This window comes from Brachyhypopomus gauderio, chromosome 14 (genome assembly GCF_052324685.1).
Source record: "Brachyhypopomus gauderio isolate BG-103 chromosome 14, BGAUD_0.2, whole genome shotgun sequence".
In the NCBI taxonomy this organism is placed as follows: domain Eukaryota; kingdom Metazoa; phylum Chordata; class Actinopteri; order Gymnotiformes; family Hypopomidae; genus Brachyhypopomus; species Brachyhypopomus gauderio.
In genome coordinates, this window is record NC_135224.1 from 5,779,951 (window position 1) to 5,806,010 (window position 26,060).

Below are 26,060 nucleotides of genomic sequence, written 5' to 3' on the forward strand. Positions count from 1 at the left end.
TTTATTTTGCATTAATTTAGGGAATTATGTCTGTCATTGCATGTTTGCTTAAATTGCATTCCTTTAATTTTAAAAAAAGGTCAATATAAGAAACTGTCAGAGGCAGGAATTCTAACAAACAAACTAAAAATAAGAAATCAAGCAAACCAACAAAAACACAAAATAAAGACAATAAAGTTCAAGTTCAAGTATTTGTGTTGTGATGGAGGCAAGAATTTGTAGAACACTGTAGAATTCCTGTACGACACTCTAGTAAAGCCCAACACAAATCAGTTAAACAAAAATAAAGATATCAAATTTATCACATCACTGATTGAAGATGTAAGTTGCACAGTGGCCCTCCTCCTTTAGAGACCTACAAGAGAAAGACACTTTATAAAATATCTTGACAAATTACTTTAAAGAACAACAGATACTGTTGTGGAGATTGCATGAAAGTTTTAAAAAATAAACTTTATGCCTCATCGTTAAAAACATTGAGAAATGTTCATTTTAAATGCTAATTTATTTATGTCCTGTAGGGCACTTCTTTAAGCATGCCCTACAGGTTAATATAGGAAATGTTGCAGAGCTGTAGTGCTGTAATATTCACCATTAGCTGATGTCTGTGTCAGTTCTGAGTACAGTGTACACGCACCCCCACTGGCCTCTCTGGTCTTCCCTAACAGTGGGCAACACACAGGAGTGAGCTTTCACCACAAACACCACCTCACAGGAGTGAGCTTTCACCACAAACAACAACTCACAGGAGTGAGCTTTCACCACAAACAACAACTCACAGGAGTGAGCTTTCACCACATACAACAACACACAGGAGTGAGCTTTCACCATATGCAATGTCTCCTTTTATGGAACAGCTACCATAGTTGCCATGTTCTGTTACAGGACCATTCAGTCTATTAAATACCAAAGTGCTATTACTGCATAATTCACAACAGTGTATATTCACATATACTTTCTCAATCTCACTCACAAGCACGTAGTCTCACACAGTCTCACCTGTTCGTTTTGGTTTCTTCTTGGCTTTTACTTCAATATCAGCATAAGTCACCACACTGGGTCCTGCATTATCTTTAAAAGAAAATAAACCCTGTTCTTTCCCCATGGTCATTTACTAACATACTGCGTCATAAATGACCCTCCAAGTTCATTGTTCAGACATCCCCACCACAGACCTTGGCCAGTCACACCCTGTAGACTTCAGTAAGTCTTTGCTGCATAACCCAATACTGAGTACTGGTCTCTATCAAATTAAAATTACAAGATTTGGTTGGACTTCAATTTCTCAGAGAAGACATGAATAGATTTATATATATTGGCTAAATTCAGTTGCCATCTTAACACTTATATAACAAAGACAATGTCACTATTGTTCTTGCCACTTGTGTAATGCTGAGTTAGCAGAGTGATAAGGAGACGGACACACGCTGAAGTCTGAGGAGTCTTCATGCAACAACCAACACATTGACGGTTTCCATTTCAACTATTAGAATAGATAAAATAGCACAAAATTCATTCCAAAAATATACAAGTTTCCAGCTATGTAGCTGCAGTCTACACACACACACACTGCCTGGCCAAGAAAAAGGTCACACACTAATTTCGTTGGTTTGATTACTGCATGCACTCGCTGTGACATTGTTTCCACAAGCTTCTGCAACATCACAATATTTAACTGTCCAGAGTTGCATAACCCCCCCCCTTCCCAAGGTCTGGTACTGATGATGGGAGATTTGGACCAATACACCGTCTTCACCAGCACATCCCAAAGATTCTCCATGGGGTTGAGGGCTGGACTCTGTGGTGGGCAGTCCATGTGTGAAAATGATGCCTAATGCTCTGTGAACCACTCAATTTGAACCAGATGAATCCTGGCATTGTCATCTTGGACTATGTCTGTGCCATCAGGGAAGAAAAAAACCCACAGATGGAATAACCTGGTCATTCAGTATATTCAGGTAGTCAGCTGACCTCATTCTATGGGCTCATAACGTTGGTGAACCAATATGTAGGGATCTATTCAAAGTCGAAAGAGCAGGCAGGGGTCATAACGGGAGAGCCATTCATATGAGACCGGTAGATAGGCATACTGACAAACTAATAAAACAAGGCAAGATAACGCAGAACAGGCAGGTATACATGATAGAGGAAATAATACTAACGACAAGACAAAACAACAGATCGCAAAAGGGCACAAGTACAAGGCAAAAAGCGAACTGAGCAAATGAACAAAGAGCATGAATGAACAAAATACAATGAGCACTAGGATCGCAAAAGCACAAATGGCACGAAAGAACAAACCAAACATAACAACCGAAAACGACTAGGAAAACACAGGGACTATAAATACACAGAACTAACAAGACACAGGTGGAGATACTGATGACACAGGCGTAGCAGACAAAGGGAAATCATGGTAACAGACAAGCAGGGAACAACACAGACACAAGGAGCAGGGAACTGGAGTGAAAGCTAGAAGAGGGGGCGTAGCCCTATGTGACATTTTAGTAGTTTCAGCAATCTTCTTAGATGTCTTCGGTAGTTTCAGCAGTCTCCTCAGATGTTTTAGTACTTTCAGCAATCTTCGTAGATGTCTTTGGTAGTTTCAGCAGTCTCCTTAGATGATTTTAGTAATTTCAGTAGTCTCCTGTTGATTTTAGTAATTTCAGTAGTCTCCTCAGATGATTTTAGTAATTTCAGTAGTCTCCTTAAATGTTTTCTCTGCTTGATGCATGCCAATAATTTCCCCTTTTTAAACGGATTATCATCTTTTCCACAACCACAGCATGTGTCTTTCCACATGGCTGTTCAAGGTCGGAGTGGGCTCCTTTTTCAGCCCGGGAGTTTCATGCCCAAATCCGGCCCAAAATTATTTTTCCCTCCCAATCGGCCCAAACTAGAGATTGACATGAGCCGGCCCATCGGGAATCCTCCCGAATCTCCCGATTAGTCACTCCGGCTCTGTGACTGTTTAACAAACGAGAAGCTACTCAGTGCATCAGTTAGGGATAAATCACTTGTTGCCAGCTTGTTATGAAATCATAATCTCCCATGCAATAATTATTATTACCTATTTGCTTAGTTATTTATTACCTATTTGCTTAGTTAAATCCAGGCAGTGATTTTTTTGGCCAGGCTGTGTGTGTGTGTGTGTGTGTGTGTGTGTGTGTGTGTGTGTGTGTGTGTGTGTGTGTGCGTGTACACATGACAAACCCAACAATCCTACCTGTTTGTATTTCAATTTCAGCATAAATCACATCGCTGGGTCCTGCACCATCATCTATTAAAGAGAAAATAGACTGATTTGCCTCTTTTTCATTCTACTGTCATATTATTTTAAATTTGCACTGTGTGCTTTTTTGTTATTAAAATTACATTGTGTGGCATTACTGAGTCAAGAGGAGAAGATGGTAAATGTGTGTCCTTGTGCTGCTGCATAACACATTACATAAAAAGTCATTCAAATCACATGAACATGGTGAGAGAGAGAGAGAGAGAGAGAGAGAGAGAGGGGGGGGTGAGAAAGAGAGAGATTGAGAAGAATTTATAGCATTTTTTGTGTCTTTACTTTCCCTTAAATGTTATCTATGTATTTTACATGCATTATTAAGTAACAATTACTAATTGATGGTTTTCTGTATGTGTGTCTAAACATTTTTGTACATGAAGTGTGAATGCTGCTGGTATCCAGCTGATATGACTGTGATAGATCTGGCAGTAACTATAACACTAAAGTCAGAGTTATTGGATAAAATCTACTAAGAACTACAGCAATGTCTTGCTTGTAAAAACAAGGGATAAAATTGTAGACATTCGACAACTGCTTTGCCTCCTCTCTCTTACACACACACACACACACACACACACACACACACACACACACACACACAAATATGGCATATTTACATTTGTATTTACAAAATAAAGTGTAGTCGGTGGTATTTACCTCTACTGTGACGTCTGAAGTTTTTCAGCTCAATCAGGGCATATGTTCCATCCAGTGGTCCAGTTGATGTGTTATCTGCTATCAAAACCAGACATCAGATCTATTTGATGAATTAGTAGTAAAGATAAATCTCAGACATACAGAGTTATTATTATTTCTAATGTGTTTTATTAGTCACAGTGTGTGCACATCGTTGGATGAAGCAGTAAAAATCAAACATGAGATGATCTCTACCTGAAATCCTATTACCAACATTGGCATAAACATGATCGCTGCCTATTAAAGAGGAAATAAGCCCTTGTAAATGAATGGGATAATTCACACACAAAAGCTGGAAGGTTCATTAGAAACACAGACCAACCTGGCTGTAACAGTGAAGGTCCTGAAAGAGAACTCCCAGGCCCAGAGCAGCTCTGGCTAGTGTTCTGCTGACGTCCAGTAGGGGGAGACGGAGATCCTGAACCTTCTCACACAATAAAACGGCAGAAGAGTTAACACAATAACTTACATGGTCTGTCGTTATTGTTATTGTCGTTAGTGCAGCTTTCGACACAATTGATCATAGGATCTTGCTAGAAAGGTTAGAACGCTGGGTTGGAGTCTCAGGCACAGCCCTTTCATGGTTTCAGTCTTACTTAACAAATCGCTATCAGTTTGTAGAGCTCAATAATATTTCATCCAAATGTACAATGGTTAAATATGGGGTCCCGCAAGGCTCCATCTTAGGACCACTATTATTTACATTATATATGCTACCATTGGGCACAGTTATAAACAAACATGGTGTCAATTTTCACTGCTATGCGGATGACACTCAACTTTACATATCAGCCAAACCCGATGACAAACTCAGTTTAGGAAAAATTGAGGCCTGTGTAAGAGATATTAAATGCTGGATGTCTCTAAACTTCCTACAATTAAATGAGGACAAAACAGAAGTTCTCCTTGTGGGCCCTAAGGCCGCAAGACAGAAAATTCCAAACTTAATGCTTAATCTTGCAGACTATCCCATTACACCTGGCACAGTAGCCAAAAACCTAGGCGTCATACTCGACTCCGACCTATCATTTGATAAATATATAGATCATACTACTAGGATAGCTTTTCTACATCTCCGCAACATTGCCAAATTAAGAAATGCATTATCACAGGATGATGCAGAAAAATTGGTGCACGCCTTTGTTAGCTCTAGACTAGACTACTGCAATTCACTACTGTCAGGATGTTCAATTAGGAATCTAAATAAACTTCAAGTAGTTCAAAATGCCGCAGCTAGAGTTCTGACCAGAACTAGAAAATTTCAGCATATTAGACCAGTCCTATCAGCCCTGCATTGGCTCCCAGTTAAATTTCGTATTGATTTTAAAATTCTATTATTAGCATATAAAGCACTACACGGGCTTGCTCCTGAATACCTCCAGGAACTTATTTCCTATTATGAACCCCCACGTCAACTAAGATCACAGGGTGCTGGTCTGTTATTAGTTCCACAAATTAACAAGGTAACAGCAGGGGGAAGAGCCTTTTCTTATAAGGCCCCCCAGCTTTGGAATAATCTTCCTAAATGTGTCCGGGACTCTGACACAGTCACAATCTTTAAATCTAGGTTGAAAACCCACTTATTTAGTCTAGCGTTTGATAATTAATATCCCCCTTAGATAAAGGTACAGATCCAGGGGTTCATAGACGAAGGGTTTTATGGTAGACTGGGGTGCTGGTGCTGTCATCCTGTCACTGCTCGTGGTCACTCAAGTTTGTTGACAGTGCAGTGAACGGATGCCATTGTCTCAGAATGCCCCCAAGCCTATGTTACCTTCTGGTTCTGCCTTTTTTTAGCTAGGCTGTAATAATTTAACTTAGTGCCGGAGTTGCTGCCACACTCCAGAAATGTTTATAATTTTACCTGTCCTGTATATGTCCTCATACAGAGCTAATTTTCCCTGTTTCATTTCTCCACATGGCTGCCCGCCTGCTTGAGGAATAATGAGATGAGGAGAGACAAGCGATCCATCCTGGCCGGCCACCTCCTGCCTAACCGGATGCCTACACCATGATGGACATTATTACATATTTTTCGGTCTAAATGGACATTATTGCATCTTTTACATTCTGTCTACATTCTGTCTATATTATTGTTGTTGTCATGGTGACCGGTGTCGGCCAGAGGAGGATGGGTTCCCCCCCTGAGTCTTGGTTCCTCTCAAGGTTTCTTCCTCATGCAATAAACTAGGGAGTTTTTCCTTGCCACTGTCGCCTTTGGCTTGCTCACTGGGGGCTAGGACTCGGCACTTGTAAAGCTGCTTTGTGACAACAACTGTTGTAAAAAGCGCTATATAAATAAAATTTGATTGATTGATTGATTGATTGGTTAATGTGCATTCGCTAAACATTTGGGGAAAAACATGAAAAAAACTTTTTATCCTATAAATTGACAGCTGACAGACAAGTTATTGATATCACACTGAAGAGCACATTCACCATGGTGTAGAGCAAGGGTCGGCAACCCTTGAGACAGGGAGTGCCAACTTTAACTAGTCAATGTCTAGTCAATGAGTGTGACACTAAATTGGAGCGGGGGGGGTATTGGGGGGTATTTGGCGGCGGTGAGTTCAAGTCGATGACGGGGGGGGGGGGGGGGGGGGATTGGGGGGTGTAAATGGACACAAATTAAGTATTATATCGCGATCGATCGCCAAGTATAAACGCCTCCGCCGCTCACACAGGTTCGCGCGAGGTGTGCGGAGTCACGCGCTATGGTCACTCGCGAAAGTATAATCCATTAATATAAATATTTATATTAATTTATAACATTTTTTGCTGATCTGGTCCAGCGTGACGCGTGCCAGTGATTATGTCTCGGCGTACCACTGCTGGCATGCCATAGGTTGCCGACCCCTGGTGTAGAGAGTTCATTTGTCTTTAGATAGTCTATAAAACTACCACATGCTACAGGAAAATGTCTGCTTTCAAACCTTTGTTCTTCTTAAAGCTCCAGAGTAAGATAAGTAAGATAATGAACAACAGGGTTAAACAGAGTCCCACGATCAATCCAACTGGTACATCACTGGACCCAGAACCTAAAATAAATGTACAAGAGCACTTTAGGTCTACTGAAATGATGGAAAATAAATTAAATATCAAGAGATGGATTTCTCACCTCTGACTGAGACCCAGCTGTGTGGAGACTCTCCACCCTCTGGGTATTTACAGTAGTAGAGACCCTCGTCTGATTTTGAGACAGCACGGATGGTTATCTGTCCTGTGGTCTGAGTCTGAAAGGGTGATCCATCTTTATAGAAGGACGCTGTGAGGTTTGAAGGTGTCTGGCTGCATAAACATCGTAGAGTGAGAGAATCTCCCTCAGTCACGGGGTGGACAGGACTGTCCAGGATCACATCACCATCTGTGAATAAGAGACACCAAAAATAAAATGTGGAAAATACACACAGCACAGGTATATTCACATGCATGGAATGTTATTCATTTACAAACAAAATGTTGTACATTTATTGGATTCTATGTTTAGTCTTATACTGAAAATAAGAAGTACTGAAATCTGACCATGCACTGTGATGTTGACAGCATTATTGCTCCCTGCAGATTCAGACTGACACCAGTAGACTCCAGTGTGGGATATGGAGAGAGAGCTGATGGTGCATGTAGATCCTGTAACTGATCCCCAGCCTGATGAACAATCTGACACACTCCTGTTCTGTGTGTATTTCATGACTGTCCATGCAGTAGAGTGACTCTGGTCCTCACAGCTCAGTGAGAGAGAGTGACCACTGAAGTGTTGACTTCTGTTGGGACTGATGATCAGAGAGACTAGAGAAGACACACCTGTCAAAGGCAGACAGATCAGACATTGTAGAAACCTGCTCAATACTGGCAAAACTAAAGCCACATAAATGAACAGTTCACTATACTACAGGGACACTTTTAATTGAAAATACTAAGAAGGAAGGCAGTTCATTACATAAATAAATGAATTTATTTACTTTACCATACCACACAGTGTGAATGTCCAACCACACCAGCACACACCTGATCTCAGATCTGTACTCCTCATGTTCTGGTCACTCTGAACTTTATGTAGTTTTTAATTCTACAACAGCAGATTGTTAACTGTACTGTCTACTTAACACAGTGTTTAATGTGTCATCTTCTTAACAGTGTAATTAAAATGTTTTACTGAATTAACTGTATTACCTTTGCAACACTATGTACTTTTAACTACTATCTTCGTAACACTGTATTACTGTTTTATCTTTGCAACACCACTGTTAGCTATATTGCCTTCATAACACTATTATTAACGGTATTGTTATCTCGGCACTCTATTGTTAAATTGTATAATAACTATTATATTCTTAACACTATATTGCAGTGTACAACTTAACTGTAATTGTATTGTCTTAACACTACATTATTAACTGTACTGGGATCTTAACATGACATTATTAACATTATGTACTGGGATCTTTACGCTACATTATTAACTCTACTGGGATCTTAACACTACATTATTAACTGTACTGGGATCTTAACACTATATTATTAACATTATGTACTGGGATCTTAACACTACATTATTAACATTATGTACTGGGATCTTAACACTACATTATTAACATTATATACTGGGATCTTAACACTACATTATTAACTGTACTGGGATCTTAACACTATATTATTAACATTATGTACTGGGATCTTCACACTGTGTTCCAGTCTAAAGGTGGTGCTCTACTCCCCCACTTATGCTGGTACTGACACATGTTGCCACTGGGAGATCCTGCCTGTGTCTGTAGCTGGAACTCAGTGAAGCTTCTTTTGTGCAGTCATCAGCCCATCAGTCTAAACCAGCCTTGTGTCTCCTCTGCTATATGGATGCTGTTTATGTGTTCACCAGTATATACTATGACTTAGCAGAAACACCCTTACCAGTAACGTTTACCCAGAGTGCATCACTGTAGTGTGTGTAGTAGACTGGGTTTCCTCTTCCAGCTCTGCACCAGTACTGGCCTCCATCAGAGGGCATCACTGAGCTGATGGTGGTGGAGCTGGTTTCAGTGCTGGTCTCATTATCCGGGTTCTGTGTGTGTTTGGACCAGTAAAACCTCCACCCAGCAGACTGCTCCAGCTTACAGTACAGAGTCACTGGGTTTCCTATCAGTGCAGCTCCTTGAAGGCTGGATGTGAGTTCAGGTTTAGGTTTCACTGCTGATGGAGATGAATCAAATGGTTCAGGACATAAAGTGAGTTCACACACTGCTTCCAGAAGATTTACCACAGTCATGATTTAACAGAGACACACACTATACTAGGATGTAACATCTCAACCTGAGGAGGAACTGATGCTGATCTGATCTGCTGGTGACCTGAACCTGACAGTGAAGTATTTAACTCAGACTGATGGACTACAGAACTACTGCTGGTTTTACACCACTGGTATGTTCAGTTAATTTATCTCACTCAGCCAGAACAAGTCAATTTCAGGTCAATGTGGCATGAGGTTATTTCAGTTCAGTGTGACTTCTTGGTGGTCATGTGATGTTGAGATTAATATTAATAAAGATTAGACCACACTCACCTGATACAGTCAGTGTAACAGCATCACTGGTGTGGGAGTAGCGGGATCCTCCTGCAAATGTTCCTCTACAGGTGTATTTACCTGTATGATAATCTTTAACATCATTGACTGTGTACACCTGTTCATGGCTGACGAGACTGGCTGGACTGTCTTTCATCCAGCTGTACTGCCACCTAGTGGCACCTCCTCCCTTTATGTCACATGTGAGAGTGACAGTCTCTCCCACAAATACCTGTGGATCAGGATCTATGGAGGCCACAGCTGTTGGTCTTTCTGTGAAAAGAAAACAAAATATTTTTTTATGTCAAACAAAAAAGACTAATTTACACTAAACACTAGATTTGATTAAGGTAATCACACATCTGTGTATTCTAAACCTACTGGTATTACAAAACTAGACCAGCATCTATAGCAACAATAGGCAACAAGGCAGATACTACACCCAGTACAACCAGTATAAGAACTCTACTCTCATACAAGAATAAGCTGTGTTTGAACTTAGTTCTCTTCTGTAAGGTCCAGGACTCATAGGTCTAAAGGCATGTGGACTAACAGTAGCATTAATCAGTACTGATGTCTCAGATGTTTGTATGCTGTATGTACTTCACTTGACCTAAATTAATGTCTAGCACTACATTTCATGTCTGCATGTCTGCATTGTCTCTGTTGCACATGTTCTAAGGTCTTTGTAGTGGTAGATCAATTAAAACCTAATTAAAAGTCAAATGTTATTTTTATCCTGACGCATACACAGTTGTCTGGAAACAGATTATTTATGTACTATGTGTACATCTAGGCTTATACAATTCAGGCTGTCATAAGGCAGGTTGTGTCTGAATTAACCATTTAGGGAAGCTGTACATGTCAGCATCTGGAAACCTTGTGTTTGAAGATTAAATTTTAAACCGACCTTGAGGTAATTTGTCCGTTTCTTCAAGGTACATGTTAGCTATGTTAACCATGTTACATCCCTTCTAAACCTGTAACATGACTCAAGCCAAATAAGACTTAAACAAGCACTGTGGAATATTAACCAACTTCTCTCATCAGTGTTCTGAGGTGTAATTCCTCTGAATTTATTTTAACATGCTTCTACCCAGCCAAGAGTGTCTTATAGGTAGCCAGTTCATGACCACATCCTCTCATTACGATTCCTCATTCCTCACTGACTACTTGTTTTACCACCAGGATATTCTCTGTTTTGCACTACAAATTTCTAATTGTAAATTGCCTTACTGGATAATATTAGTCACATGTGTGTGACATCAACTTCAACATCGACTACTGCCATCAATTAAATAATTTATGAATATGAATATGTGGCACGAGATACATGAATATGTGGCACAAACTCTGTAGATCGGTGGAAGGGATCAGCCCCTCTATTCATGTTTTAGTATTTACACATTTTACACATATTTGTATTATCACTTCTGTCAAATAATTTATAAAGAAAATAATAAAGCTTGTTAATTTTTCACCTGTCATGAAAAAAAGAATGATTACCGTAAATGTAAATAAAATATGTTACAGTAAGCTAAAAACTATAGCACTGTAATGATGTATGTGTCTAATCTCTGTCAATACATAAAAAGTCAGTTCAAGGTGAGGTTGAGGTTAATGAATATTGAAGAGATGATCAGACTCACCTGATACAGTCAGTGTAACAGCAGCACTGGTGTGGGAGTAGCGGGATCCTCCATCCTCTGTTCCATTACAGGTGTATTTACCTGTATGAGCCTTTCTAACATAACTGATTCTGTACTCCTGATCAATGCTTACAACACCGTATGATCCCTCTTTCTTCCAGCTGTACCACCACCAGTAGACATCTCCTCCCTTTATGTCACATGTGAGAGTGACAGTCTCTCCCACAAATACCTGTGGACCAGGCTTTATAGAGACCACAGCTGTTGGTCTTTCTGTAGAAAACAACAAAATATTTCTTAACTTTACTATGTGTCAAGTAAAAGAAGAACTACTTTTGATGAAGATTTACACAAATCTATATGATATAAACCTGCTGGTATCACAAAACCTGAACTGTTTCTTCTCTTGTATTTTCTTCTCAAGTAAAACCAGTGTGAGAGCTCCACTGGTCTGTGAGTATTTTAGCTCTGCTGACTGTGTTCTCATACAGGAATAATCGTGTTTATGTATCTGATAAACATTATGGATTGTGGACTCCTCCTTATTAACATCATCACTAATCCAACTGTACTGCTACTCCAAATATCATGTGTGAGAGTGATCTCTCCTAGATCAGATGTGAGAGAGATCTCTCCTAGATCAGATGTGTGAGTGTGTACAGATGACTGTACTTTGTTTTTGTAACACATCGCCCCTCCCCCCTGTCAATCATTCCTCATTTTGCCTTTGCTTCTGTGTTTTTCCTTTCCCCTGTATTCCCCCATCTCAGCCCTTCGTTTCTGTCATGTGTTTCACCTCTCGTCCCCACCCTCATTTGTCATGTATTTAAACCCCTTGTTGGTCTTTGTTTCAAGTTCTCTGTGCGTTTAAAACCCCACTTGCTCCACCCTTGTGTCTGCCTCCCACCTCACTTAAACCTGCAATGCTAGTTTTTAGCCTATGGATTTGCTTTCCAAAATGATCTCAGTGAAATCATGATTAAAAACAATATTTTTTGTAAATGTGATAAATATGTTTCTAAACAAAAGCCAAGTATTAAGTTAATTAAAAAGTAAAACATACCTGTTACTGTGATCTCTACATCTCTGTAATATGTGGAGAAGTTTCCCCTCTGCGCCATGCAAGCATACTTGATACTTCCTAAGGCAATTGCTTTCTGATTTATTGTTTTTGTGTTTTTAGCTATCTCAGTCCACATTGTGAGAGGTGCATAACTTCTGTACCAATACAGTTGAAATGTCCATCCAACATACGGATGCACCTCACAGTTCAGAGTAACAGTGTCTCCAGTGTAGACAGAACTTTGAGGACTCACACTCACGGTTGCTGTAGGTTTATCTGTTGAGAAAATGTTGAATGAATCAGATTCTTTCACTATATTAGTAGAAGTTGTTTGACATTTAAAGATATGCTTTGTACCTAATGGAGTATTTAGTTCAGAGATGTAAAGTAATTAATTAATCAGGTTCTCCCTTTACAACACACGTCATATCATCAATACAATATTTATCATCTTAAGATTCTTTCTGCCTAACACAATATTCAGATTCATTGTTTATTGAAAATGTTGTAGTGGTAAAGACTGGTATGCAATATATTGTCTAAATGACCACAGTGCTGTAACAACTGTGAAATATCTTTATAGCAAAGTTAATGCTTGCTGGGTGAATTTGGTTTTTAACTTGATTTTTCATGAATGTTGAACCAAATCTTGCTTAGTATAGAATATATATGCACTACCAAATCACACATCTGTTTTTATAATAATTAACTAAACAGACATATATGACAGTATGAGGCATAAGTGTCAGTAGAGGTGGAGGGAAGTGAGAGTTTCTCACAGTAACAGGGTCTCCAGATCTATCAGTATTCACTTTCATACTGGGCTTTGTTGTTGTAAATTAACAATAAATAAAATATCACCTCAGGTTGATCATAGTAAAGTTAAGAAAGACACCACTGTAAGGATGAAGGTACCTAGTCTCTCTGAAGACAGTAATGAGTGTACAGTGAGGTGAGGTTGAGGTTAATGAATATTGAAGAGATGATCAGACTCACCTGATACAGTCAGTGTAACAGCATTACTGGTGTGGGAGTAGCGGGATCCTCCTTCAAATGTTCTACTACAGGTGTATTTACCTGCATGAGACTTTGTAACAGGACTTACTGTGAACACCTGACTACTGTGGACATGTCTGTATGATCCCTCTTCATTCCAGCTGTACTGCCACCTAGTGGCACCTCCTCCATCTATGGTACATCTGAGAGTGACAGTCTCTCCCACAAATACATGTGAATCAGGCTTTATGGAGGCCACAGCTGTTGGTCTTTCTGTAGAAAAACAACAAATATTTCTAATGTCACAAATCTATATACTACACTCAGTACAACCAGTTTGAGAGCTCCACTGGTCTGAGTATTTTATCTCTGCTGACTGTGTTCTCATACAGGAATAATCATGTTTATGTATCTGATAAACATGGATTGTGGACTCCTCCTTATTAACATCATCACTAATCCATCTGTACTGCTACTCCATATATCATGTGAGAATGATTTCTCCTAGATCAGATATGAGTGATCTCTCCTAGATCAAACCCTGCTAGATGCACAATATCATTGCACGAGCAGTTACACATCTCATGATGTGCTTACAATGAATAAACAAAAAGACATCTGACAATATGTGTGTGTCGTCCCAAACAGGCACATGTTGAAGAGTTGATCAGACTCACCTGATACAGTCAGTGTAACAGCATCACTGGTGTGGGAGTAGCGGGATCCTCCTGCAAATGTTCCTCTACAGGTGTATTTACCTGTATCAGACTCTGTAACATAACTGATTGTGTACTCCTGAACACTGCTCACAAGACTGTCTGATCCCCTTTTCATCCAGCTGTACTGCCACCTAGTGTCACCTCCTCCCTTTATGTCACATGTGAGAGTGACAGTCTCTCCATCAAATACCTGTGGATCAGGCTCTATGGAGGCCACAGCTGTTGGTCTTTCTGTGGAAAGAAAACAAAATATGTTTAATGTCAAACATAAAAGACTAATTTACACTAAACACTAGATTTGATTAAGCTAATCACACATCTGTGAATTCTAAACCTATTGGTATCACAAAACCAGAGCAGCATTTATAGCAACAATAGGCAACAAGGCAGATACTACACCCAGTACAACCAATTTAAGAACTCCACTGGTTGGTGAGTATTTTAGCTCTGTTGAAAGTGCTCTAATAGAAGAATAAGCTCTGTTTGAGCTTAGTTCTCTTCTGTAAGGTCCAGGACTCATAGGTCTAAAAGCATGTGGATTAACAGTAGCATTCATCAGTACTGATGTCTCAGATTTCTGTATGTACTTCAGCTGACCTAAATTAATGTCTAGCACTACATTGCATGTCTGCATGGTCTGTGTTGCACATGTTCTAAGGTCTTTGTAGTGGTAGATTAATTAAAACAAAATTCCAGTCAAATGTTGTTATTTTTATCCTGACACATACACAGTTGTCTTTGAAGCAAACAGATTATTTATGTACTATGTGTACATCTAGGCTTATACAATTCAGGCTGTCATAAGGCAGGTTGTGTCTGAATTAAACATTTAGGGAAGCTGTACAGTGAGCATCTGGAAACCTTGTTTTTGAAGTTCAAACTTTAAACTGATCTTGAGGTAATTTGTCAGTTTCTTCAAGGTACATGTTAGATATGTTAACCATGTTACATCCCTTCTAAACCTGTAACATGACTCAAGCCAAATAAGAATTAAACAAGCACTGTTGAATATTAACTAAGTTCTCTCATCAGTGTTCTGGGTGTCATTCCTCTGAATTTATTTTAACATGCTTCTACCCAGCCAAGAGTGTATTATAGGTAGCCAGTTCATGACCACATCCTCTCATTACGATTCCTCACTGACTCCTTGTTTTACCACCAGGATATTCTCTGTTTTGCACTACAAATTTCTAAATGTAAATTTCCTTACTGGATAATATTAGTCACATGTGTGTGACATCAACTTCAACATCGACTACTGCCATCAATGAAATAATTTATGAAGAAATATATGTTGCATGAGATATATGTGGCACAAACTCTGTAGATCGGTGGAAGGGATCAGTCCCTCTATTCATGTTTTAGTATTTACACATTTTACACAATTTTGTATTATCTCCATCACTTCTGTCAAATAATTTATAAAGAAAATAATAAAGCTTGTTAATTTTTCACCTGCCATGAATAACGAATGATTACCGTAAATGTAAATTAAATATGTCACAGTAAGCTAAAAACTACAGCACTGTAATGATGCACATGTACATGTCTAATCTCTGTCAATACATAAAAAGTCAATTCAGGGTTAGGTGAGGTTGAGGTTAATGAATATCGAAGAGATGATCACACTCACCTGATACAGTCAGTGTAACAGCATCACTGGTGTGGGAGTAGCGGGATCCTCCATCCTCTGTTCCTCTACAGGTGTATTTACCTGTATGTGACTCTGTAACATCACTGATTCTGTACACCTGAGCAACGCTTACAACACCATATGATCCCTCTTTCTTCCAGCTGTACCACCACCAGTAGACATCTCCTCCCTTTATGTCACATGTGAGAGTGACAGTCTCTCCCACAAATACCTGTGTATCAGGCTTTATGGAGGCCACAGCTGTTGGTCTTTCTGTGGAAAACAATAAAATATTTCTTAACTTTACTATGTGTCAAGTAAAAGAAGAACTACTTTTGATGAAGATTTGCACAAATCTATATGATATAAACCTGCTGGTATCACAAAACCTGAACTGTTTCTTCTCTTGTATTTTCTTCTCAAGTAAAACCAGTGTGAGAGCTCCACTGGTCTGTGAGTATTTTGGCTCTGCTTTTCTCATACAGGAATAATCATGTTTATGTATCTGATAAACATTATGGATTGTGGACTCCTCCGTATTAACATCATCACTAATCCAACTGTACTGCTACTCCATATCACACATGTGAGAGTGATCTCTCCTAGATCACATGTGAGTGATCTCTCCTAGATTAGATGACTGTACTTTGTTTTTGTAACACATCGCCCCTTTCCTCTCCCCTGTATTCCCCCGTCTCAGCCCTTCGTTTCTGTCATGTGTTTCACCTCTCGTCCCCACCCTCGTTTGTCATGTATTTAAACCCCTTGTTGGTCTTTGTTTCAAGTTCTCTGTGCGTTTAAAACCCCACTTCCTCTGCCCTTGTGTCTGCCTACCGCCACACTCAAACCTGCAATGCTAGTTTTTAGCCTATGGACTTGCTTTCCAAAATGATCTCAGTGAAATCATGATTAAAAACAATATTTTTTGTAAATGTGATAAATATGTTTCTAAACAAAAGCCAAGTATTAAGTTAATTAAAAAGTAAAACATACCTGTTACTGTGATCTCTACATCTCTGTAATATGTGGAGAAGTTTCCCCTGTGCGCCATGCAAGCATACTTGATACTTCCTAAGGCAATTGCTTTCTGACTTATTGTTTTTGTGTTTTTAGCTATCTCAGTCCACGTTGTGAGAGGTGCATCACTTCTGTACCAATACAGTTGATATGTCCATCCAACATACGGATGCACCTCACAGTTCAGAGTAACAGTGTCTCCAGTGTAGACAGAACTTTGAGGACTCACACTCACGGTTGCTGTAGGTTTATCTGTTGAGAAAATGTTGAATGAATCAGATTCTTTCACTATATTAGTAGAAGTTGTTTGACATTTAAAGATATGCTTTGTACCTAATGGAGTATTTAGTTCAGAGATGTAAAGTAATTAATTAATCAGGTTCTCCCTTTACAACACACGTCACATCATCAATACAATATTTATCATCTTAAGATTCTTTCTGCCTAACACAATATTCAGATTCATTGTTTATTGAAAATGTTGTAGTGGTAAAGACTGGTATGCAATATATTGTCTAAATGACCACAGTGCTGTAACAACTGTGAAATATCTTTATAGCAAAGTTAATGCTTGCTGGGTGAATTTGGTTTTTAACTTGATTTTTCATGAATGTTGAACCAAATCTTGCTTAGTATAGAATATATATGCACTACCAAATCACACATCTGTTTTTATAATAATTAACTAAACAGACATATATGACAGTATGAGGCATAAGTGTCAGTAGAGGTGGAGGGAAGTGAGAGTTTCTCACAGTAACAGGGTCTCCAGATCTATCAGTATTCACTTTCATACTGGGCTTTGTTGTTGTAAATTAACAATAAATAAAATATCACCTCAGGTTGATCATAGTAAAGTTAAGAAAGACACCACTGTAAGGATGAAGGTACCTAGTCTCTCTGAAGACAGTAATGTAAAGTACGATGAGGTGAGGTTGAGGTTAATGAATATTGAAGAGATGATCAGACTCACCTGATACAGTCAGTGTAACAGCATCACTGGTGTGGGAGTAGCGGGATCCTCCTGTCTCTGTTACTGTACAGGTGTATTTACCTGCATGAGATGCTGTAACATAACTGATTCTGTACACCTGAGCATCGCTCACAATACTTTTTGATCCCTCTTCATTCCAGCTGTACCGCCACCGGTAAACACCTCCTCCCTTTATGTCACATGTGAGAGTGACAGTCTCTCCCACAAATACCTGTGGATCAGGATCTATGGAGGCCACTGCTGTTGGTCTTTCTGTGGAACAATAACAAAATAATGTGGTGTGTCTATTGCAACAAGATGTGAGACAGTTACAACTCCCAGTACAACCAGTGTGAGAGCTCCACTGGTCTGTGTATTTTGGTTCTGCTGACTGTGGTGTCATACAGGAATCAGCACCTTCATACATGATCACTAAACTGTTCATACTGCTACTCCATATCTAATACATGAACATGAACTCTCCTAGTTCATATGGCTGTATCTTTAGCCCATGGTCTCAGGTTTTGTATGAAAGCTACATGTGTAATACAGGACCTCACACATCCACTTCACTGATCCTTTCAGCTTCTCTCATCATACTGTTACTATAAAGATCCACAGGCTGAATGAGATGTAGTGAAAAAGTCTTTTACCATGACAGCTACTAATTATCAGTAAATAACAGCATTGATCTTACTATTAATTATCATAGTGTTTGTTGAGCCAGTGGAACTTAACAGTGACCTGATGGGAGAAACTGAAAGGAGGAGTGAAGGAGACGTGAAGGGTCCTTTATTATGGATGTAGCTTTACTCTCCACACACTGATAGAGCATAGTCTGATAGTGGATAGTCTGACAGTGGATAGTCTGAGAGTCTGATAGTGGAGTTTGCCTTGCCTGATTGGATAGTCGGATAGTGGATTGTCTGATAGAGCATAGTCTGATGGTGGATAGTTTGATAGTGGATAGTCTGATAGTGAATTGTCTGATGGTCTGATAGTGGATAGTCTGATATTGGATACTTTGATAGTCTGATAGTGGAGTGTGCCTTGCCTGATTGGATAGTCTGATAGTGAAAAGTCTGATAGTAAAATTACTGTACTGTGCATTTTCCCATTTTAGGAAAGAGATTTAAAATGCTGAACTTATACTCACTGAAACCACTTTCCTCATTTTAACTTCAGAACAAGTGTTCTGGTTGTTGCGTTTACAGTGTCACTGACAGAATCGGTAAATGTACCAGGATAAGGAGGAAAACTTTCATCACATAAATCACTTAGAAAACCATGTGTCAAAATAAATATAAAAAACATTAAAATAAAATATTATCTTCCCATTTAATCTTAATCATGATCATATATGTGAGGAGGTGCTGTCTGTTCCTGTCTACTCTCTTTGTGCATCTATGCATGTAGGTTACCTTTGTCTGGGTCTGAGGATTTATTTGGTGTCTGAGGATTTATTTGACTTCTTTGGTCACCACTGGTGTGGTACTCGTGATCTATAATTAGAAGGTAAATGAGAATAGCTGAAGCGATTTCTGCTGACCTTTGAACTCTGGTGAGACAGTTGCACTCCAACATCCCTGACACTGCTAGTGTTGCCAGAGTGTGAATGATGCGTCTGAACACAAGTGTTAGTTAAGCATGTTGTGTTCATGCAGTTCATGTATATCACTGTTTGTCAGCTGACCCTGAAAGAGTTAGTAGGTGTAGAAACTCACACTGGCTCATATAATTCATTTACATTTGTATTAGAGTTTCTCCCTGTTCCTCTCTCCCCTCTTCATGTGTGTTTGTGGCTGGTCTTCATTTTCAAAGTGTGAACATGTGTGAACTTCTCTTTCAGTTTCTGTTTTAACACAGAGCTGGTGGTTGTTTCCCTGTGAGGTCCAACCAAACAGGAAACCCATCTGATTCCACCCAACCAGCTGTTTTAATCTTCAGTAAGTGGATTATTCATGCTGGGTTGCTTGTATTGTTTTGTGCTTGAACTTTTAACATGTGCAGTCCCACTGGCCCTTGTGAATAAACCTGCACACATCTAAGTGAAGATATGAGTGTGAATCACCTTGAGCTTGTACATTGCAGATGACCAGGACCAGCACTAGAAATGTGGAGAAACACAGTACATTATTTATTAATGTGAAATATTCACCACTGTCACAGGACATTATGCATTAATGGGAAATATTCACCAGTATTACAGGACAATATGGGAAATATTCACCACTATCACAGGCTCCAAATGCCTGCAGAGCTGAATTTGATTAAACATCTCAAGTTGAACAGAATCTGTGCTAATGCTGCTTCAAACATCACATACATTATTCTCAGATACTCATGGAGACTCAAAGGAACAAACGTTCATATTGTTCACCGTTTTATTCTGTACCGTGTCAAACAGACATTTTCATTGCACTTTTCATTTAATCTTCACAGCAACTACCTAACAAATCTAACAAAGTACAAATGTTCAAACTGAGAAATAAAACTTCTGATATAATCAACTATCAACATCATAAACTGTCTCTTTCAACATATTAGCATTCACTGTAATGAAGACAAAGACATAATTCACTCACAGAGTATCACAGATAGACGTCTGAACTCCATATCATCCTAATACTGACTGAGTGACTGACAGCAATAATGTGAGTTAAAGTCTGAGCACTTCCTGTGGTCTTACAGTTACACACAGAGAGCAGGGCAGAGACAGACATGAACATTCACACACCTCTCATTTTCAGGAAAATGTTTTTGCATAGTATTAACTATGTAGTATTAACTCTGTTAAATTAATACCCCTAAACACCTCCAGACTCATACAATAACAAAGACAGGTGGTCAGTAACAACAAGACTGACACATTAGGGACGAACACAACTGCATATACTAAATACAAGTAAAGTATCGGCCATCTTCATATGTGGTACTTATACACTGAATAATTTAGAATATTAAATATGCAGATATGCTGGTGAGGAGCAAAAGCAACAGTGAGTTTGTTGGAGGAACTAGAGAGTGAACAGCTGCTGGTTCTGTATGTGACACATTTATATTTCTGACTCCTCTAGTGTCGTGTCAGCGTGTGAACTGCATACTGTGTTCATGCAGTTAAACTCTAAACAGCTTGTTGGTTTTACCCATAGAACTGGTGATGTTGGCTAATAAAATATGGCTGATCTGTGCAGCTCCCTCTGTCCTTGCTGTGGTGGACGATCATGGTGCATGGAGATGCATGGTGGGACTCACTGCTGTGGTAAACTGAAACTGGCCCAGTGTCTGGAAGACCATCCGGATTCTCCAAACTACTTGAGGTTTGTACCCTTTTCTTCCATCATGTTGAACATCATATACATCTACCCAGAGTTTAAATAAAGCTCAACTTCAGGAAGTATTTCTGTTCGTTGTGTTTCAATTCCTCAATATTTAAAATTGTCATCGTCATGGCAAGATCAGAAATGAAGCTACACCACATCCCCTTATCAAATCCCTCTTCTCTGTCTGACACTGTGTATGTGGCACGTTAGTGTGGCTGTTTCGCAAATTACTTTTATTCATTTGCAATGGGTGTTTTTTTGCAACTGTTCTTTTGAAAACGATCACATCAAATTGGATGGTGGAATGTTGAGATCATGTCATTGATGACCTCACTGATGACCTCACTTGTGCACATCACTCATGACCTCACATCACTGATGACCTCACATCACTCATAGTGCACTGATCTTGCTGTGCTGAGATGCCTCTGCTGGACAATATACTATGCAGATCTCAAACATTTTTATTTCAAATGATAACAAGTAAAATTACTGGACAATGGTTCTTCTGCCATTGCATGCCACTGCCCGTCCCCAAAGCAATCAGAGGCCCCTGACACTTCTTACCCACGAACAACCTCCCCCACATTCTGACTAAGAGCACCAGCTGTGGTTTCCAGAAATTAACTGTTGTGTATGCACCACCTCCTTCTGCATGTGTTGTTGTCTGTTTGCTTCTATAAACCTTTCTATTCTGAATTATTGCTCAGAGAAGCACATAGAATGCATAGCTGTATAACTGGATGATTTCTGCTGGTCTTACTACCTGAAACTGCATCTTTCACGTCTGCATGACGTTAACATTCATACATTTACGTGATCTTGTAGGATGACTTGCGTTTGTTGCATCCTGGATACAATACTGCATACTACTATGGGGACCAGTATCCATTATACAGTACATACTGAGTGGAGTATGCAGTATGTAGGATGCTATTTCACACAGAGCCTTACACACCAGTTAGTTTGTTGACTAGGATTGCTTGACCATGTTATCATCAGTAAAGCTCCAGTGGACCTAAGCACCTGTGTCTAGTGTGAAGGTTGATCTCCTCATCTGTACAGTCCTGCTTCTTCTCAGCTCCTGGTCTATGACCAACAGATGTGAATGCTGAGTGGGTCTGTTAAAGGCAACACTCCTGCTCATTATGCAAAGCTCACAACACAAAGCTGGGAGAAGATCTGGACATCCTGCTGTCTTCTGATCATGGAGCCAAACAGGAGATTCTTTGGCCATGCTCTGATCTATGAAGTCTCCTCTACAAGCATGGCTATGTGTGGCCTCCTAGAGATGGGGGTTATAAAACCCCAATGGTCACTTCAGCCCTGCCGCACCACAATTCAACTTCCTCCCATATTGTTTTCCTTCATTTCCTGTTTACCGTTCCATCCCTTCAAGTGTTTGCCCATTATTAGTCTCACCTGTTTTTCTCACCTGTATTTAACCTTGTGTGTCCTCTCCTTCCAGCTATTGGCTGCAGTGTGGTGAAGAAAATACAGTAACACTATGATGCTGGATCAGCTACACTGACATCTACACACCGGCACTGGTTTGTTCTTTGCCCCATTTGCTCATGTACTTGGTTTGAGACTCTTTGCTGCAAATACAAAGGCGATGCCACAGATGTTAGATGGTGGTGTGAATGTGCGTGTGTAGTTGTTTTAATTTGGTCTTTAGTGAGAAACTGAAGAGCACGGCCCATCCTCCTTTCACAGTGACTAAACCCACAGAGCTGAATGAGCACAAAAACACAACCACAACAACCCTGTTAACCTGCTTCATTAGGAAGTGCAAATATGCACAAAACAGTTACACACAGCCATAAAATACAAAGTACTAAGTTTCCACGTTTGTTAAAGATTCAATTAAGAAAATAACTTGACTGTATAAACCATTCAGTCATTACTTTGTAAATAATATAAACAGCTTTACTCCATCCAAGTTCCCAACACTTTAGTTTAGAGCAAAAATGTGGAATGTACTGGTGGACCTCAAGGACTGTGTTGAAAACCCTGATCTAGCCCACAGGACAAACTCAAGTTTAAGTTTGTGGAACATGTTGGATGAGTTAAATAAAGATTTGGTTTACATTATCCTTTGACTGCATGTCAATCCCAATGACTTCGTTCTTCTAACCCGATGTTGTGCTGAATTTCGACTCCTCGGAAGAATCCGACTCCCCTTGTTTGCACGCACATAAAGACGCTGCAGATGATATTCAGGAGAATAATATTGGCAGGCATTGTGTTGGTCTCATCAAAATTATACTTCCCTTAGCGTAGAGACATGTGCTTCATATGGAACAGCCAACACATCCAGATAAGTCACAAAAACAAAAAAAAGAGTTAACCAGACATTTAAATCCTGTGAGTTACAGTGATTATAACTTAGTTCATTGAACACTCTAGTTTTGTCCTAACTAGAAATTTAGACATAATACTGCAAAGTCATGTGGTCAGAGGTGATCGGTACAGCCAGTGTTTTTTATTTAAAATAGTTAACACCCTTGAGTCAGTGTGTCTTTAGACATAGATAATGTCGTGCCTTTTGCTGTGATGGATAATTAAAGTCAATATGCCAGTGTGTGAAGGGGGGAAAACCCCTAACCAATGAAGCTGGACCCTAAGGAGACAATAAGGTCTATGGGAGATCCTACTTTTTTCTAAAAGGTTGAATCAGACTTAAAGACAATGGTAAACCCAATAGTAAATTCTGTAGACTAAAAACAAAGTGATATGATTGATCACTTTCACTTTTTGGATAAGGATAAAACGGGAATACAAAAAGGTAGTGATGGGATTTTCAGCTCTATTTTGATATGCGGCTCCAATGGCTCTTCATACTGTGGAGAGCCGGCTCTTTCGGCTCCCAGTATATATTTTTTACATTACATATACATTAATTCATTAATAGCTTAAACCTAATTTTATAACATTTTGTTTCATTACTGACATTGTTAAGCACTTGTGATAAGCACTTGTTAAGCACTTGTGATACATAAGACTTATTATAACCACACACTCCCCAGCGACAACGAGCCACCGAAGGACAAAAAAACGACGTTGGAAAGAAACTGTCGGCTCTGTGCAGAGTTGCCTAGTGATGGGCAAATGAAGCCTCTTGAAGCAATGAAGCTTTCCAACCCTTTGCTTTGCAAAAAGGTTCATTACTCGAGGCTTCATTCATCACTCACTAGTAACATCTGCTGGTGAAACTGTAACAGCCTCGTCATTCAGTTGGATCATACTTTCAAAAATGTGTAAATGCAATATTGTCACAAAGTTTCCATCAAACTCATGTTTAGTAACAGGGAATCATTTAAATCATACTTAATTGTCATGTTTTAATTATTAAAATGATTTGTAGCTAATCTAATCCTTGACCATTAGTGGTTGTGTTGGGTTTTCTTGTATGTCATGAACGTATTTGACAATGAAGATATGTTGTACTTTACTATGTTGGGAATTGAGTGATTGTTGAGTGACTGAATATTTGGAGTTAGAAACTGATTTAAAAAAAAACAGAATGTGTTTAAAATAATTGCTTCTTGGGGCTTCTAGATCTGGTTTGGCAGTCATAACCTGGTGGTTAGGGAAGGGAAGTGGTTAGGGAACTGGGCTTGTAATCGGAGGGTCGTGGGTTCGATCCCCAGGCCTGAGGCCATGACTGAGGTGCCCCTTAACCCTCAATTGTTCACTTATATAAAAATGAGATTAAATGTAAGTGGCTCTGGATAAGGGCGTCTGCCAAATGTAAAATGTTTTAACATTACAAATAAGGTTTGCCTCTTCCAATGGTTTTTAGTCTGTTTTTGATGTGTGATTCTGATGTACATCCTGATCAAACAAAAAGAATTTAGAACGTTCCAGATTTTAAATTTAACCACCTACTACAACACGAAGCAACAGGGTTCATAGCGCTTTTATTTAGAAAAACGATACGCAAAATGAAGCAATGACGTGGCCGATGTAATGCGAGGCCTCGTTTGTTGCTGATCAGGTGATTTTGCTCAATATGACAAGCTCCGAAGCGGGGCTTCATCGGACACGCCCCTTTTTACTCGGTACACGCTTCGAAGCCTAGCTTCAGATGTCCCATCACTAGAGTTGCCAGGTTCGCGGTTTTCACGCCAAATTGGGATGTTTGAAAATACTGCCGCGGGTAAAAATTCTGGGGTCGCGGGGTGCGGTTTTTTTTGGGCTACTTTAGAGTTGGGCTACTGCGGGAGTTACAGGTCAACACTAAGAATCGATCGCGATATAATACTTAATTTCCAATCGTTGACTTCAAAGAACCGGATCGTTCGCGAACGACACATCACTACAAAGAGGAGAAGGCCAGTTGTTCTTGAGGCAACTCCTTTGTTTTTACCCTGTGTGGTTGCAATAAATTATTTATTTCTCATTTTCACTTTCCTGTGTCCATGTATTGTTTCTTCAGTGGCCTGACGTGTTTTTTTTTACCACGACATAGATTGTTTATACGGTTTTCTTTGTGTTCAATCTGTTGCACCCTTGAATGAAACTCGTAGATTATCGTTTTTGTGGAACTTTAACAAAACCAAAACCCAGCAAGTCATGTTCGCTGCAGTCACATATTTTTTACACATGCATGCGCACCACAAACGCGGCTTGTCGTACGTTACATCGCTCTTATAACAGTAATCAACGAAACAATAAAATCAGTTTAACAAATGTTTAGCATTACTTTTAACCAGCTATTACCAAATATGAAATAAACGTTTGATCAAAATATGTCAATACATTATACATACATCTGTAGTACATCCGAGCCCTACACATCATCGCTGATGTTTCCTTTATTCGACAGTTTCACACGCAAACTGTTAAGAGAGAAAAACACACATAGTGTTACCCAGAGATCACAATATAAAAGTGATCCATGTTCACTGGTAATCCACATCATTATGTCCCCAACGTACGTTAAATGTTTTCCGATTAAAATCAGTATAAAACCCAATCTAAATTAACTATGCAATGCAAACAATATAAACATCATTACATCGCTCTCATTCAGCAGCGTGTTAAAGACTCCATCTCGGTTCTCTCAACATTAGTTTGTTCAGCTGCTCTCGCGATTAACGGATTGCACCGTTTGACCCAAATGAGCGTGTAACATCTTCACTT

The 26,060-nt window shown here is 39.4% G+C and overlaps 1 protein-coding gene and 1 long non-coding RNA gene across 14 annotated transcripts in view; one reads left to right on the top strand and one right to left on the bottom strand.

The window, feature by feature from the left end:
- Window positions 1–25,323, top strand: part of LOC143474523 (uncharacterized) — a 33,984-nt gene extending 8,661 nt beyond the window's left edge. The window contains exons 2-4 of one of the 2 annotated variants that reach the window (XR_013120804.1): window positions 19,439–19,535; window positions 20,784–20,909; window positions 22,381–25,323. This is a non-coding gene — a long non-coding RNA (uncharacterized LOC143474523). The remainder of the gene's footprint in view (window positions 1–19,438; window positions 19,536–20,783; window positions 20,910–22,380) is intronic. The other variant, XR_013120803.1, reaches the window with a different exon arrangement.
- On the bottom strand, window positions 1–26,060 carry LOC143474512 (Fc receptor-like protein 5). 12 transcript variants are annotated; one of them, XM_076971985.1, is made up of 23 exons: window positions 25,936–26,060; window positions 25,688–25,756; window positions 19,661–19,696; window positions 19,011–19,091; window positions 17,590–17,862; window positions 16,593–16,868; window positions 15,600–15,872; window positions 13,925–14,197; window positions 13,248–13,520; window positions 12,252–12,527; window positions 11,189–11,461; window positions 9,540–9,812; window positions 8,891–9,169; window positions 7,508–7,786; window positions 7,104–7,349; window positions 6,919–7,023; window positions 4,308–4,409; window positions 4,181–4,222; window positions 3,947–4,024; window positions 3,227–3,280; window positions 1,000–1,071; window positions 593–661; window positions 1–355 (listed from the first exon to the last, which is right to left on the bottom strand). In XM_076971985.1, exons 2-23 carry the CDS (start codon window positions 25,716–25,718, stop codon window positions 348–350), a joined length of 3,672 nt encoding a protein of 1,223 aa, XP_076828100.1. In that variant the 5' UTR covers window positions 25,719–25,756; window positions 25,936–26,060; the 3' UTR covers window positions 1–347. The 12 variants fall into 12 exon arrangements, 8 of the variants coding, with proteins under 8 accessions (XP_076828100.1, XP_076828103.1, XP_076828101.1 ...); XM_076971988.1 differs by lacking the exon at window positions 19,011–19,091; XM_076971986.1 differs by lacking the exons at window positions 25,688–25,756; window positions 25,936–26,060 and adding an exon at window positions 20,175–20,268 and having other exon boundaries at window positions 3,947–4,021.

Bases quoted from the DNA above. Each gene is read 5' to 3' on its own strand.
- LOC143474512 (XM_076971985.1), bottom strand. From the start codon at position 25,718: ATGATGTGTAGGGCTCGGATGTACTACAGAT. The intron at 19,092-19,660 runs GTGATTCACACT...TTCTAATTATAG, and splicing joins CTGCAATGTACAAGCTCAAG to ATCACGAGTACCACACCAGT. The intron at 12,528-13,247 runs GTGAGTCTGATC...TTTTCTCAACAG, and splicing joins TGTTACACTGACTGTATCAG to ATAAACCTACAGCAACCGTG.